The sequence below is a fragment of the Sceloporus occidentalis genome, unplaced genomic scaffold (genome assembly GCF_023333645.1).
Source record: "Sceloporus occidentalis isolate IW3139 unplaced genomic scaffold, rSceOcc1.0.p SCAF_138, whole genome shotgun sequence".
In the NCBI taxonomy this organism is placed as follows: Eukaryota; Metazoa; Chordata; class Lepidosauria; order Squamata; family Phrynosomatidae; genus Sceloporus; species Sceloporus occidentalis.
This window is the reverse complement of record NW_028317118.1, coordinates 2,098,814-2,116,189: the sequence shown is the minus strand read 5'-3', so window position 1 is coordinate 2,116,189 and position 17,376 is coordinate 2,098,814. Positions and strand designations below refer to the sequence as shown.

The 17,376-nt window shown below is 41.4% G+C and overlaps 1 protein-coding gene across 4 annotated transcripts in view; it reads right to left on the bottom strand.

The window, feature by feature from the left end:
* LOC149281173 (mediator of RNA polymerase II transcription subunit 13-like) overlaps window positions 1–17,376 on the bottom strand; it is a 97,907-nt gene that overhangs the window by 66,360 nt on the left and 14,171 nt on the right. For all 4 annotated transcript variants that reach the window (XR_016278072.1, XM_089499707.1, XM_089499709.1 and 1 more), the window contains exon 2: window positions 14,616–14,853. Coding sequence is in view for 3 of the 4 variants with exons in the window: in XM_089499707.1 (XP_089355833.1) it covers window positions 14,616–14,853 (238 nt within the window). In the remaining variant the exon portion in view is untranslated. The remainder of the gene's footprint in view (window positions 1–14,615; window positions 14,854–17,376) is intronic.

Sequence of the window (17,376 nt, the reverse complement as noted above, 5' to 3'; positions counted from 1 at the left end):
CTTCTCCTATTTATTTCCCTTGATGTGTTTCTGTGTTTCTTTGTCATTCTTCATGTATCAGGCCAAAGGTAAGAATCTGTCTTCCACAACCTGAAACCATCTGCCTAGCAGTGTCTTTTTAAAAACCAACCAAAAGACCAGATCACTAGTAGTGGAATGTGTGCCGTGTACTATTAAGCTCAGAGATAAGCAAGATACCTTTCATGAGGAAAATAAACCAGGACCTGTGGGTGGAAAGAGCAAGAGCTTTTATCCCCCTGGCTGCACTAGAACAGATTTCATTTCTACATCTTTCACTCTCTGAAGCAGTACTCAGGATTAGTACGATGACAGGTGGGAAAGTGCATCTACTGACATCCAATAAAATATAAAGTAAGATCACTTCATAATCAAAAAAATCTGAGAGAGTCAATAGAAGGAAACAAGTGGGGTTTTTTTTGGGGGGTGCATTTCTTTGACAGAGGGTCAGCACACACACAGATTTGCTGTGCTATCAGAGTTTCACACATGTTATTATTCTGCACAAGCACAGAAAAGCCACAATGCAGAATTTGGCAGCGTTCCCTTAGAAGATGAAAGCTGAGACTCTAAAATCCGCAGAGCGCTAAAGGTCTGTTAGGAAGTGTGTGGCCAATGCCTCCAGAAATTGTGGAAGCCACTAAGACTCAGCAGGCAGGAGCCTCAGGGACACTGCTCACAACCAGTAATGGCAGGAAAAAATAAAAATCAAAGCAAGATAAAACCTCACAAGTAAAAGTATAAGGGTTCCAATCACAAGAGCTTTGCAACTGCAATCAGATGAATGTGGTTGCTAGGCTCTCTTTAGACTTTTGCACACTCAGCTCAATGGTTTTTGATGCTGCTGGTTACATGAGGACATTGGGGCTGGGCCTTATGTGTGTCCACATCACCCACACTTTTAACCCTCCAAATGTTCAGGCAAACCCCTGAACAGAGCCGCCCTGTTCTACCGTATCACATGGTAAAATGCACATAATCTAAAGTAGTCACCAGCATGTAACGATAACATGCTATCTGCAGGCAGAGGTGTACTGTCAGGATATCAACTTCTATGTTTTGACTGCATAAGAAACTGCATCGCATATAAACAGTGGTTTAGATTTACGGTCCGTAGGACAGGTTCACATGGTAGGTTTTACACTCAAGTATAGATGCCCAATGCAAAATGTGTATGCATTGCAATGCAATGCAATGCAATGAAAGGGATGTGCACTTAAAGCTCATTGCATGCCACTTTGACAGACCCTGAAGAAGCAGTTATCTTTCTTCTGCTTCCAACTACTTGAAAACTCCACAAAGTTCCCTAATTCCTGGCCTCTGTACCTAAGTGTCCATAATTTCTAAAATATGGATTCTAAAATATTTATTCCAAGCCATCTTGCCACCTCTTTTGAAGCATGTGTGTAATGACACCAAGTTAGACCAAACGAATGGTTCCCTGGACCAACATATCCTAGTGAAAATAGGCCCAGTACGATACTCTATCTCATTAACCTGGCATTGTAAGTATTGCTTACAATACTATTCATGCCAATTGTGTAGCAACTGACAACAAATGTGAAGAGCAAAGTTCACCTTATTTTCCCCAATGTACACTACATCCTTGCCATATATATAAAATATAGACCTTAACGGTCAAGCAGAAAGCTTTATCTGCAACAATCTTTACAAGGACTTAATTGGAATCAGAACTGACACTGCCATCTCTGCTGTCCTGGTGTAGCCCTAAGCTGATATTTTTGTTCTGGATGACCATGCAGCCCATGTCATTGCACATTAGCTTCAGATAACTCAGCCAGCAAGCATCTCATCCTTTTGCATTTCCCCGGGGCTAAAGCTTGCTTTTGCTCACAGTCAAACTGATTCTCTTGGGTAGACACACCTACATTTTTACTGACCAAGTGTAACACCGGATCTGTGAAATAATTTCTTATCTACAAAACAAATACCTTGCATCTAGATAAAACACTCACCGTCAGATATCTGAACCAAACTTAATCAGTGGAGTAACTAAACCAAAAAAGTAATCAAGAATTAGCTTTCAGAAAGGTATTCTGTATGCATTTTATGGCATTCTGCTTTCTAGTACACATTAATTGAAATATCTCAGTTCTAACATTGTACAGAACTTGGCCACAAGTTAACACCACAAACCATGCTTCTGAGATTCCAAATGTACCGTAATTCACAGCTGCCAGTTTATTGCTTTCACTTCCATGTGCTTGGCATTCTCATTTCTGTACTGAAAGGACCTCTGGAGGTAGCGCAACACCTCTGTTGTTTCTCAGTTCAAGCATCATGTCAATAACAGTTAGCACAAACCACAAAACAACAGTGAATTGAGATCTACTGAAACACTGGTTAATAAACTTAATTTTACTTGGCCTTTTTCATACCATTTCCAGGCTTCATATACAACTAAGGAAATACAGTGGAACCTCGCCATACGCGGGGGATCCGTTCCGGATCCCACCGCGTATGGCGATTTCCGCCTATGCTTGAGCCCCATTGTAAACAATGGGGCTCGTGCACGGCGGCGCGGAGGTGCACGGGGCGCAACGGGCGCGTGCACACCCATTCAACTGAATGGGACGCGCCGCCCCTTCCGCCCCACGCACGCGCCGCAGCTTGAGCACGTATGCTCAAGGCCGCGTATGGCGCGCCCGCCTATGGCGAGGTTCCACTGTATCCTGATCATGAACAGCTCCCTCCGGCCTTGCACTCTAAGGCAGATGGCTAAACTGGTAGCAATGCAGAGTGCTGGATGCCTCTGGACTGTCACACTTCTAGTATCATGACTAAGGTGCTAATGCCTAACAGTCATCAGGTTTGCCATGTCTTTTGCTAGACAGGAAGATCTCCTTCCTCCACTCAGCCAATTCCTCCCTTGCACATCAGTGCTACATGAAGCAGATGAGAGTTTAACTACTGCTGACACTTTTTTTTTGGCAAGGATATATGTGGCATATTTTACTTGTATCAAATTTATTACCCAAGGAGAGCTTTTAAGCATGCAGTTCAGCAAATACAGATTAAATACCCCACTGAAAAGGCAGAAAAAATATCTTCCACAACCTAGCAGTAATCTTACACGCCTTTGTTTAAGTAAATGGAATGTCCCTTCCAAGTAAGTGTGTCGCGGGCAAAACTTTAGCTAGCTGATCCCTAACTCCATGTACAAGAAGAAATATGCGCTCTACTTGCATGCCATTCTTGAGACCACATTAATACAGAGAAATGAAAACCAGGCAAGTCAGCTGTGTGGACAGTTAACTCCAAGTCAGCACTGTACTATGAAGGATAATGTATCCATACAGTATTCAGCCATTTAGCCAAAAGTCCTAGACATCCTTATCCTCACAAAATGCAAACATGCAGAGGACTACACTGTCAGAACCCTGCATGAAAGTTCAAACTATGAAAAGGTGGGCGAGGGATCGCCTTGTAGTATACTTAGAATCATGCTATATTAACTCAAATGTACATACCCCTCCTCAATGCGTGTTCCTAACCAAGCGACTGAAAAAGCTTTCACACTTGATGAAATTTAAATCAAGCAAACTTTCTGTTTGGAAAGAGCTACTGAAAAGCTAACGGCAAGTTTTAAGAGGATTCCATTTAGATTGCGTGCAAAAGGGGGAGGGCACTTTGTTTCACATAAAAGTATGATTGCTGTAGCACTTTCACATTTCAACACAAGCACTCCCTTGAACAGCAGTCATTATTTAAATCTAGTTGTCTGTTCAGAGAAACTGCCATCGGGAAGGTGGAACAATAACTTGCTTAGCACAGGAATGGAGATATAAAGGCAAGGGGGAAAACAGAAAAAGCCTCACACACAACCATCCATGACACCAAAAACCTGCCATAGAGAGTACCTCACCCCTCTAGGGCAAGATTTTAGAGTGCAGAAAGATGGCAGGTAGGCAACTCTGGTGGAAACAGGGGGATCCAATGGCACTGCACCACTAGAGCATGGTTCGAATGTTTGGTAAGTGAGTTACAGATGCAGTTGTAAAGACAGCTGAAGTACAGTCTTGTATCTGTGCAGTTCATCCGATCACGCAAAGCAGCTATCAAAATGTATATGCATGACAGCCTAAGACACAAGCGTCTCATACTGGTTTAAATCCTATTGTTAGTCCTTTCTAGAGTAGAACCATTGAATCTATAGGATTTACCTGCTTGTCAACAACTGATTGAATGGGTCCACTCTAGTTGGGACAAACCAACAGAATGACAGGTATTGTATGCTTGGCAGAGGAGGAAAAAGAAACAAGAATACAATATAAAATCTGATTGTCTTTTGTCATACTAACCCTGTGTATTTCATGCAAACCTGTTATGTAGATTCACCCAAAAGAAAAGGTACACAAATAAATGGGAGGCACAAAATGGGCATGAATTCTGCAGATTGTATTTAATCTAATAATTCAGTAATTTCAGTTTTGTCTTCACTAGATTTGGGATGACTTAAAATAGCGTTCATCTACACATTAGGAACATTTCAGAACCCTCCTCTTAAGCTTATTAAGAGTCATCTGAAAAGAAGAGCTTTTCACTTAAAAGGAGATGTATAGTGCATTCATAAAAAAACCAAGAAAAAGGCAATTTTGACACAAAGGATAGGGCAAGTCTAGCTTAAAAGACTTTTAAAAGCTTATCTGCCTCCCTGCCCTACACACTGCGCTCTTTTATTAGTATCAGAGTAATTCTTTTGTCTGTCATGTGTGCCAGTTTGTTTAAAACCTTTCTTTCCTGTGCACTAGCAAACACATCTTTATTTAATGGCATGTGCCCAGAGGGATGGTATATTTTTCGCAGCAAGCATTCAGGGAACTTTTACTCTCTAGATGTAAATCTTTTTTGAAATAACTAGGTTAAAACCAATCTGGATTGGGAAAGGGCTTCAAAACGAGGCGTCAACTCACTTTTATGAGACACAATAGGATCTAACCAAAACCATAATTTGAGCTCCTTGAGGTGCCCTAACCAGTCCAGGACCCAATCTGTTCTGCAGAAATAATGCAGTTTGACATCACTTTAACTGCTGTGGCTCAATGCTAAGAAATTCTACAACTTGTAGTTGAGACACGGAGCCTTCCCTGTCAGAGATCACTGGTGCTCCCACCAAACTACAGATCCCAGGATTCCACAGGATGGAGCCATGGCTGTTAAAGTAGTGTCAAACTGCATTGTTTCTACAGTGCAGATGCAGCCTAGGACTTCAGAACACCAATGTTCGGCTCCCTGCTCAGCCTTGTAAACTCACTGAGTGGCCTTGGGCAAGTCACACTCTCTCAGCCTCAGAGGAAGGCCATGGTGGCCAATTCTCCCTGAACAAAATTTTGCCAAGGAAATGCTGTGATAAGGTCACCTTAGGGTTGCCATAAGTTGGAAATTCAAATATGAACGGGTGCACAGGCAAGTTAATGCCCAGGAGCGCTTCCTCTAAGGATGCATGAATGGCTTTGGAGTGTGACAAGTTACGATATCACTGGGAAGAATTCCTAGACCATGACTCTTGCAACATCATTGTTTTTGTCAATGTGCAGCGAAAGAAGTGGACAAGTCTCAGGCGCTTTTGTTACTCCAGGAAGTGCACAAAACACTGGAAAATGCTAGATAAAAATGTGTTACTGACCCAACTGTTCCACTTCATCAGAAGCCAAGTGAACTGGTAAAGTCTAAGTGTTGTCAGTTTCCCAAAGAAAGAGCAACTTGCTACTAACAGATCTTAATAATCCAGAGGACTTGAAGAGAAGGACTTTAGAAAAAGCTTTTCTTCTTGACAGAAATCAATGAAATGCCTCTTGAACACAGCAAGACAAGAGTCTGCTCTGCCTACAATGCAAGCCTCTGCAGAGCAACCGAATGCCAACAAAAGGGTCACATTTCTCCCCCATTCACAAGATTCTTTTGAGTTTCTCATGCTTGCAATAATCTGAGCAACGCCACTGCTTCCAATTTAAACGCCCTTTTACACAAACTGTTAAGCATATTATGAAGCCACAAAAAGCTACTCCAACAACCTACTGCTATTGCCATTATTCATGTGGATCTGTTCAAATCAAATGATTTACACAGACACACTTAATCTTGGCCTTTTGCAGAGATTCAGAAAAGCAAGGCACAGAAAATTCCAGCAACATCGCCACAGAACTCAGTGTGCTTAAAAGTATCTGGAAGCATGAAAGTTACCTGTGGGACACTGAGAGAGGAAACAGTATCTGTTTTGCAACACAGAAAGCAAGAGTGCGGATGAGCTTCCCAATAGATCGGGTCACAACTGAATCAGAAGCCAAGTGGCAATGAAGATTTGCCACTTACACACTGTCACTGACCTAGAAAACAAACATCAGAAGACCTTTTGGACTCAGTAACCAGATGGGTCTGGAAGGTATCAGAATGACATTTTGAAAAAGTGGTTAAAAGTACTCTAATTTCAATTTATTTCAGTAGCGACAGCTACGCAATCATATTTACTACAACTGTAGTAAGGTTTCTCACCGAGGCACTGCTGATGTTTTGAGAAAGGATTTCGGGGGGGGGGGGGGGCTGAAGCGGTTTCCACCGAGTCAAATACAAACTGTGTATGTTTCAGGAATATAACTTCCTTAGATTGATTGATTAAACACTGAAAACAGTCCCAATAACCTTGAAAACGCATACTGAGTCTTCTCTTATCATTTGCTATTCGTATTTAGTCAAAAATCAATATCAACTGTATAAAACATCAAGTTAAAAAGACCCTGCAGTTTCTTGAAATCAACCACGTTCAGGATAACATCTCAATAATGTAAAAGTTTCATTTTAGGACATTCTTCTAACCCTAAGATCGCTCACATACACACTTACATACAAATATATATATTAGTCTGTGACATTAGTGAAGACACATGGGCTGCAGCATCAGGTTTATTCTAACATTCCCAAGTCAAGGATTCTTACAAAGAAAACAAAAGACTCTCACTGACTTCACCCATCTGCATGCATGTTTGGCACATAGCGCAATGATTTCAGTAGAAGAAAGGAAACCTGAATGGAGCAGGCCTTTACATATAACAACCAAATTTCAGAATGTAGGTGAAATTTCTTCAGCGCTGTTTTCCCAGATGTCAGTTCACATCACATTTGTTATTCTAGCCCTGGCACAAGAGGGGCTTAAAAATGGAGGTTAATCCGATCCTAGGAGGCAACAGAGAGAATGTAATTTAAATGGTGGGGATGAATTTGCTCCTTTTTCGGCTGTATGTAAATTGACATAACACAAGGGATCCAACTATTTGTTTTGTAAAGGCAGGGGCATGCGCTGTAACATACACCATCTAAAACTATTCTAGAAGCAGCCATTACAGGCTACATTCATCAAAACCCAAGTGTGCAGTTCATAAAGAATGAACAATTGAGTCAAACGACAATAAAAGGAAAAATGTCACCACACTTCTAAGTGGAGGAAGTTCCAACTTCCAAATACAAGGAAGAGAGCACAAGACTGACAGATTGATGTGAATGAGAATTTGCAGTTCTCTTAGGATAACTCTGGTTTATAACACAACCAAACATTGGAACTGATGCCCTGCACTGATATACTGTGGACACATGTTTTTGTAGACAGAGTTTGATCGCTGGAGAATGGGAGATGATATTTAGCATACTTTCCAAATCCCACAGTGATCCCTGTTATAAACCAGGCTCATACACTGAGTGTTGCTCGTCTGACAAGCACAATGAATCCTAGTCCACTTCCCACAGTCTTGCATCAGGACACAGGCATGTAATGTATGCTACGTAGGTTGCCCTTAAATAGCATTAGTCTATTTATAAAGCAGTACGTATAATATGTACATTTTACAAGGCCTTGCACAGTATTACCAGAAAAAGACCTACTTTTGTCCCCAGTAGAGGTGTTTGAGTGCTACAATGGAAACAGGACAGCTGCGGTGAAAGAGGATATGAAAATCACCAGATATGGGAAGCTCAGATCTGGGAATAATCAAACCAAATGTTTCCAAAATATTGAAATATCTAGTGTGATAATTTCAAGCAATATGGATGCAGGAGTCAACAAGACTAAGGAGGCAACTACAGCTGGCATCTCCACTGGACCCACTTACAAGACCACAGTTAATATAAACACTGGCACCACTAGAAACATAGCTGTAAGTGAGGTAGGCACAGTTAAAGCAAACACTCTTTACTCTGACCCAACACAAGATAGGTCATTGGGACCCTCTGCTCAGAGGGTATCAAAGCCTACAGCATGAAACATGCTAAGTGGGATTGAAACTGGAGCCCAAGATACAATCTATGCAGCCACATGGCATGGTAAATATGAAAGCAAAAGGTGGTGGGGAAATAAAATAAGGTGATCTTCTAAGCAGTCACGAGAAGAATCATCATCACATGGATACTATTCTCAGTTCCTAGTTCTAACATGACTTGATCCTCAGTTGGCAATCCAGAGATGAAACGTTTCCACAAACTGAGAAACTGATGTATTGTCATCAGACTCACTGTCTGAGTCCAAAGAAAACTACTGAGAAGTCACACTTGAGCCCCAGAACTGTGGGAACGGCTGTAAAAGTGAGAGAAAGATTTCTACAGTAACAGTTCTGAAAGTCAGGGTGAGAAAAAAGATGTATGATCCAGGTACACATGCCTCCACTTTACTAACCAACAACATTGGTAACCACTTCAGTAAGCAGTTCAGACAACGTGATTTCATGCAAATGCTATTAAATCCAGAGTGGCATCATCAAATCTGATGCCCTCTGAGAGCTGGGATGAAAGTCTACAGGGCAGAGCCCAGGAAAGCTAATGAGGATTATGTGAGAGGATTGAAGCGGGAGGCCCATGAAGGCCTCCTTTGTAAGAGACGCCAACGGTATTTCACCAGCAGAACTACAGGGACTAGCCGAACATATAACAATACAAGCAAGAGAGCATATAGAAGAGACACCCTAAGTAAACACCAGATCCTGCTTGTGCAAAGTTCAAGGCATTTAAAAGGAAGCTAATCAATCTTTCCTAGTGTACTTTTCAGTAAAGAGAGTTACCTTCATTTTGCAATTGTTCCTTTGAAAGAATACATTATGTGGCTAAAAAGAAAAGGCATGCAAGACCCAGTGGTTCTGGATTATGCTCCTGAATAATATAAAGGCTCGCTTACTCACCAACAGATAAGTTTTAGACAGAGACCACAGCTCAGGGACAAAGTATCAACTCTGCAACCAGAAGACCCCAGGTTCAATTCCCAGCATGTCCAGTTAAAGAGACTGCAGGCAATGGGACTAGGAAAGACCCCATACCTGAGTGCAGCTGCCAGTCAGAATAGATCATGTTTCAGGTTTAGCGGATAAATGGACTGATAGCATAAATCCAAAAGCCACAGTAAGGTAAAACCTTTATTAAGACGAAACAGAGCTTTACTGATGCAGAAGGTACCCTTATTTATTCATGTTGAATTGTTACAGCAGCCAATTACAGGCATGCTTGATCAGGAAATATATTAACTGGAAAGTTAGAAACATGATTTAAATCAGCAGTTTTTTTCTTTGTGATTTAAATTGCCTTGATTAAAATTAATCCATCCTGATCAACATGGATGGCAGCTGCAGAAGTGCACTATAACCAGGACAAAGGAATGTGCTGCACACACATACATGCACAGTCAAAGACACACACTGTCTAAGGTCAACAATTTCAAATATCATGGTGGAGTTTTTATGAGTTAGTGCCTCTTAACAGGCAGCAGTAATTCCTTTGTAAATGCCCTGTTCTCATTTTCTGAGGAAGTTAAACATGCATGTATCGGAATGTACAAAAACTGTGCTACAGATGGCAAGTAAATAAGATGTCCAGGAAATGCCCACCAAGACAACGGAGACTTTTGCCATGGTAGAATAATTCTGCTTATTCTGCATTCAAACTATGAAGCAGAGGTTGAAGGCGTTTAAAGGAGGTCATAACATAAATGATCTGCAAAAGGTGAGTCTTGTGAGCCTGCCCTCAGACTTCTGGGACCTCCAAGTGAGAGTTCACATTGGATTTTTCACATGGTTGCGTTGAAACTCAACATCATATTGAAAACAGTAACTTGGTTTTATTTTCAGTTTAGTAAGGATGTTCAGACAAACAGAACAGAAGAAAAACCTACAGGTATGATATACCATAAACAAGATTCCTATTACAGCCCTTCAAAAGTAGAAAATACGATGATAGCCTTACCTTGCTTTCTATTATCATTACCATTATTATTATTATCATTATTATCATCTTCATCATCATGATCTGCCCTCACGTCAACCTTGACCTGTGGCAACCCTGTGAATGAAGCATCTCCAAGTCATCCTGGCCTCAATGGCCCTGATCAACCCCTGCAGACTTAGGGCCATGTCCTCTTTCCTAAGAGACATGCTTAGTAGCAAATTTGTGTTATCTTACATAAATCGCAACCAACCGGTGCTGTGATCGTTTCCTCGAGAAGAATTACATTCCAGCATATGAAGTGCAGAGATACAAAGACAATGACAAACGCAGCTCCACAGATGTTGGGGTTTTTTTTTCAGTTTACTGTTAACCCCAGAAACAGCAAGTTGTATAATTTGGTTACTTAAAAGCATCACATATAAGCCACAGACACCTTTTTATAGCAATAAAGGAAATGGTAAAACTGCAGCACCTTTGCCTGATCGCTGAACACGAGCCGCAAACTACACTCAAAAACAAACAAACTAGATTTCGGGAACAGAAAACGTATTATTAAAGCTTAGCTGGGTAAGTAGGAATGTCACCCGTGCCTCCACTCCCTACAGGTGCCTCATTAAAAATTAAACATCCTTGGAATTGCTTGATGCAGCACTTCGGAGCCATCGCTTTAATTATACATGAACACATCACTACCTGCATAAAATAGGCCAAGAGGCACACCAAAATCATCCCTGCACTGAGAAGTCTCAGGTTCCATGCCAAGTCAACAATCTGGGATTTGTGAAGACATGCGTTTTGCAAAGACCTAGTCATAACACTGGTATGTTACAGACCAGGGTTAAAAAAAGGAAGAAAGAAAGCAACCGCTCTACGTTTTGATGACCACAAGCCAGTGCAATACAACCAGCCAGCCACTGCAACATGCGACACCTATTTCACCAGAATAATAATCTGCCTGAGAAGGGTGTTTTATATATGGGGTGTAACAAATGAAAAATGGGAAATGAAATTATTTATTATAGGAGGACCACTTAAGCCCTGAAGGTGCCCACTTAAAAAGCAACCTTCCCACTCAGTTTTTAAACAGGCCGACAAAACAGGCCGCCTTCAAAGACGCATCCGCAGCTAGAAGGGCAGATAGTGTGACTACAATGGTAACTATTCAGTGAGAGTTCTGTCTGACTTCTCTGTGGCTCCTGTGGCATTCTACACAAAAAGCAGGACTTTATGGGAAGCTAGGCCAGGAAGCATTACATAGATCCTGAGCTCTAAAGGACAAATCTGCTCAAATTCAAACTTCCAGTACTCAATTTTTCACAATCAGATGTCAGCCAAAGACAGTTCAGGAAGGGACCCCCCTCTCCCTTTGAGAAATACAATAGCCCTAACCGAGTCAGCATAGATCCCAGGCTAGCCATTAACACAGTTCAACGGTCAACAAGATCCAACAAGCAAAGCACAATCCAACACTGGCCAGATTTTCTGGGGGCCCTCAGAGGGGACTAGCAGAGCAAAGCTGTGGCCACTCATTCTGCAGATGTAAAACGCCAAGGCTCAATGCACATGCATTACATGCAGTGAGGACGCCACGCTTGACAAAGAATGCAGAACACTGAATCCCAGAACACTGGGAGGCAGCGTCTTGGTTCATGTGCCACTATTCAGCAGATCTGGCTTGACCACTGTTTTAACCCTACAAAGGACTGAATGGGATGGATCTGAGTAAAGAGACCAAAGCTCACCAGCATATGTCACAGAGGGAAAAGGCAACCCAGAAAGAAAGGAAGCAAGCATGAAGGCACATGCAGTCAGGATTTTGGAGGGGGGCTTGTTAGCTGAGAGGAACATGTGCTTTAAATATTGGTGACGTACTTTTGTAAATTGATGTGTTTTTAAACTCAACCATGTTTAAAATACTATCAACTGATTGTTGTTTTAACATGTTAATCTTTTGTATGTTGTCTTGTATTTGTTATTTTGTTGTTGTTGTCTGTACCTGTTTTAATTTCACTGTTGGTTGTCTTGAGGCTCAGTTCTGCCAGAAAAGCAAGACACAAATTAAATAAATTCTGAAGACCATGCCATCCTGCTTATGACCATGTTGGCAGCAGCTATCAGAAAAGCTTAGCCCTGCAGGACAGTGTTAAATGCCCTGCATAATTTTAAGACTGAAAGTAGCTTGAGGACATTTCTACGGAGTCAAAATTCTTCTTAAGAGCACAGTGGAGTTGTGAGTGAGCTTCTCAACCTGGTGGAAAGTGTTGATGGGGACGGAACAGGATTCACAGACTCACAGAATTGTAGAGTTGGAAGAGATCACCAGGGCCATCCAGTCCAAACCCCTGCCATGCAGGAACTCTCAATCAAAGCATCCCTGACAGATGGCCATCCAGCCTCTGTTTAAAGACCTCCAAGGAAGGAGACTCCACCACTCTCCGAGGGAGTTTGTTCCACTGTCGAACAGCCCTTACTATCAGGAAGTTCCTCCTAATGTTGAGCTGGAATCTCTTTTCCTGCAGCTTGCATCCATTACTCCGGGTCCTGTTCTCTGGAGCAGCAGAAAACGAGCTTGCTCCCTCCTCAATATGACATCCCTTCAAATATTTAAACAGGGCTATCATATCACCTCTTAACTTTCTTTTCTCCAGGCTAAACATCCCCAACTCCCTAAGTCGTTCCTCATAGGACATGGTTTCCAGACCCTTCACCATTTTAGTCGCCCTCCTTTGGACACACTCTAGTTTCTCAATGTCCTTTTTGAATTGTGTTGCCCAGAACTGGACACAATATTCCAGGTGGGGCCTGACCAAAGCAGAATATAGACTCCATAAAAGAATATACAGAAGAGCACTCTCCAGTATAGAAAGTGCTGGACTTCCAGAAGGATGTGAAAATGCATTGCTTGAAGAATCTGTAAGAATGAGAAATATAGTACTGGGGGCGGGGGGATCCTCCAACATGCAAATTAAGTGACAGCTGTTGTGAATAACATCAGCCCCAACATCTTCTGGATCTGAAAAGCAGACCAGTCAGAACAAATATCTGTGTAAGTGCTAAACCTAGGAGGGTTCAGGAACTTCCACTGAACAGGTAAGTGTGAAACAGCCACAGAATCTAGAGAAGCATCTATGAATGCTTGGTGACAAGTTGGTATACAGTGAGACTTCAATGCAGTGGCACAGGTGCCCAAACTATTGAGCAGCTAAAGTGTCAAGGCAATGTAAGCCAACAGAGGATGACTCATAAGTATAATAAGCGACTAGTGGTCTACATACAGGAAAACAGATTTCCTGTTAACAGATGTGTAGTAAGAAGTGCCATCCACTTCACAAAAAAACCTGGGGGCAGCAAATAAGCTGAGCTTCTGAACTCTGAATTGGTCCCCAGGGCAAAGTGGATGAAGCAGCATTATTTTGGCTAAACAGAGATGTGAAAACAGGTATTCCATAGGTCTACTGAGGTGAACCATATCCCTCTGTGAAGAAGGAAAAGGATGCAAAAGTTGAAAACTAAAAAAGGGAAAGTAAAGCTCAAGGGGGGAAGGGGGGGCTAGCTTCCTATAAAGAGATTCAAGGAAACTGCAAAAGATACAAGCACTGAGAGAGTCAAGAAAGACCTTTTTGATAAGACTGGAGTGAGCAAAACTGCCCCATCCCTTCACCAGCAAGGAGGTTTGCACTCTTCTCTGCAATATTCACCTGCTTCACACAGTTTTACAAAGGTATACATATAAAACATTAGCACCAAAACTGAAAAAAGTAGGAAGCTAAGGCATATTATCCAAGCATACCCTCACCAATCCCCAGATTCCACTCAGTGCTACTGCTGAGTCCATTCAAACAAATGAGTATTAAAAATAGCGGGCTCAAATCAGCCACATGATTTTAGAAGGAGGAAGGCAGAGAAGAAGAGGCCTCCGTGCAAAACAGGCCCAGGGCCAGCTGCACAAGTTGTCAACGAAGAAGGCATGCTAAAAACTGCAACAAGGACACAGCAGGTGTAGTACTATGCAACAGCCTAGGATGCAGCCAAGCAGAGGGCCCCCACAACGCCAAGCAGAACGTCCAGCCCAGCAAATTCCACTGGCCCAGGAACGCTGACTGCTAATGGCAGGATTACCCCAAGTTCATCCAGCGCAATCTGATATAAAGTCTATAATATGCTCATTGTCTCAGAAATCTGACTGAATTTGCTATATAGTGTGAAAGAAACAGAGAGAGAGAAAGCAGGAATTCAGAGAAGAAATGCACTAAAAATTACTGAGGGCAACTGGATGGTCATTAAATTACATTGATCACAAAATGCAGGAAAATAACCTTTCATGTAGAATCAGTGTAAATTGAAGTGGAAAAGAGGGACTGAGGGAAGAGAAAAATACTTACTCTGCAGTTCACGGTGTATCACATCCACTAAATTTGGCTCATCTCCCCACCAGAATATCCATAACTCCTTACAATTTGGTTTGACATCCCGGCGCCAGACACACAGCAGATTGGCCTGAAGACAGCGGATGAAGCTCAGAAGAATCGGATCGTCCTGCGCAGGGGCCGAAATAATAGGGCCACAATCTCCATGGCCCTCAAAGTTATACCTGCGCCACTTGATGCCTGTGAGTTCCGCCTGCAGGAAACAAGCAAAATAAAAATACATTACTGAATCCACTTGGTTTTATAACCGACTGATACGCACATTTGCCTACTAATTTTGAAATCTTAATTTAGATAGAAAATAGAAGCATCATCAATGAAACTTAAAAAATGAGAATGGACTGTGTCTCAAATAGTTTAGAATTAAGGAATACACTCCATCATTTCTGTTATTTAAACTGTCAGTGCTCAGGTTGTTGTTGTTGTTGTTGTTGTGTGCCTTCAAGTCATTTCCAATTTATGCTGAGTGTGCCTAAGGTGTCCAAGATGGTTAGCGAATGATGGTGAAGGGTCTGGAAACCATGCCCTATGAGGAATGACTTAGGGAGCTGGGGATGTTTAGCCTGGAGAAGAGAAAGTTAAGAGGTGATATGATAGACCTGTTTAAATACTTGAAGGGATGTCATACTGAGGAGGGAGCAAGCTTGTTTTCTGCTGCTCCAGAGAACAGGACCTGGAGCAATGGATGCAAGCTACAAGAAAAGAGATTCCACCTCAACATTAGGAGGACCTTCCTGAGAGTAAGGGCTGTTTGACAGTGGAACACACTCCTTCCTCTGAGACTGTGGTGGAGTCTCCTTCTTCGGAGGTCTTTAAGCAGAGTGCTTTGATTGAGAGTTCCTGCATGGCAGAATGGGGTTGGACTAGATTGCCCTTGCGGTCTCTTCCAACTCTATGATTCTATGATGAGAATTTTGTTTTTAGCATATTAGTATATTATTTTAGTATTTAGCATTTTAGGCTGTTGTGTTTTATCATTCATTTTTGATTGTATATGTTCTGATGTACCACCCCTTGGTGAAAAGAGTGTTATAAATAAACATTATCATTATTATTTCTTATTTTTGTTATCATATTAATAGTTGCATGGGGGCTACACTGGGGGTTTATTTTCAACTGTCATCATGTTTTAAGATTCCATAAATAAAGCTTTTAAAAGGAACATAATTTTTGGTCTTTACTCAACCTCTCTTATCTCAAGATATTTTTCTTTATGTTAATGATGGGTCGAAAAATAGAAACATTGTTCATTTTAGCTCAGTATGTGCCCTATTCTGAAATTATACTTTTAAATCAGCGTGGCTTCAGATGATTTTGCTTCAATCCATGCAAATACGGAGCCGCTACTGACAAACACAAGATTAAAAAAAGAGAAAGGATTATAGCACAGCCTGTTCACATTACAGAAAGGCAGAGCTACAAATCTTAATCATTACAACCTACACAGTCAATAGTTTGAATAGATAAATACATACAGTATTTAAAAATTAATTAAGCAAATGAGGGAAAACAAAAAGTAATTCTCTTTCAGCAACTAACAGCTTACTTCGGAGCTCACATTGCAGGCATCTGTATTCGATTTCCACAGACAAGTCTACAAGAAATGCGAGTGGAAACTCTACCACAGTCATCCTAATTTATTATGGGACTTATTAAACTGGTGCATCCAGTGGTGCTGCTTCCTCATGCCAACATATGGGCGCGCGCACAACCACATCTTGAAAGCAGCTGCTTTGTTAACTGCCACTATACTGAATCGCACTTGTTTTACCAAGACAGGGTGAAAACAAATAGTTAAAACAATACAGTAGTCCTAAACCAAAGAAACGAGAGCACTTCTGCTATCAATAGTGAACGCAGAAAGTTCCGTTCTACACTGCAACACAACACAATGGGGAAAAACAGAGGTTGTTACACCTTAGCTGGCATGGTATCGGACCCCAACCTTTCAAATGAAGAGGCAGGCACAGTACCATGCAAGGAGGCAGGATTCAGAACAGATTTCCGGACTGGAGGCATCAACATATTATGAAAATAAAAGACGAGAAAGAAATCATTTGTCAGCAGAAGCTTCACATTTGGAGGCATCTTAATAAACTAAGCACCTGGTGCTTCCTCCTTTCCCAGGTGGAGACCAAGCTGCATACATAAGAAACAATAAAATGGAAGCAATATAAAAAGGAGCATAAAGGGACTTTCTGTCTCGCATGTGCGAGTAAAAGAAGCAAAGGAACATGAATTTAAACAAGGCTATTAAACAAGACCTCCCTCTCATGTCTTACATCCTTTCTGGATGCTCAGCCCATCAAGAAAACCTCTCATAACTTCTACCAAATACTCAACATTTCTATTCCAGGTTCTTAGCAAACACATAGATGTTCAAATACGTATGAACTTTGGACATTGGATCTCTGTTCTTTGGGACAGTCTCCTCAAAATGGTTAGTTACAACTTCTTACACCTTCTTCCTAGGCAAAATCCAATTTTAGTCCCAAATAGAATAGAGCCACTAGAACTACATAGTCGCAACTTCTATAAGTTCAACTGATTTTCAATAGGCCTACTTCAGCAGGGACTAAAATGGGATTTAGCCCTCTGTCTGGTATTATATCCAATTATTATATGACAAATTAATTTTATTAAATTGCATTATTTTATAAAATAATTACGTTACTCATTGATTTAATTAACGTCATTACACTGCTTCATGAAATAA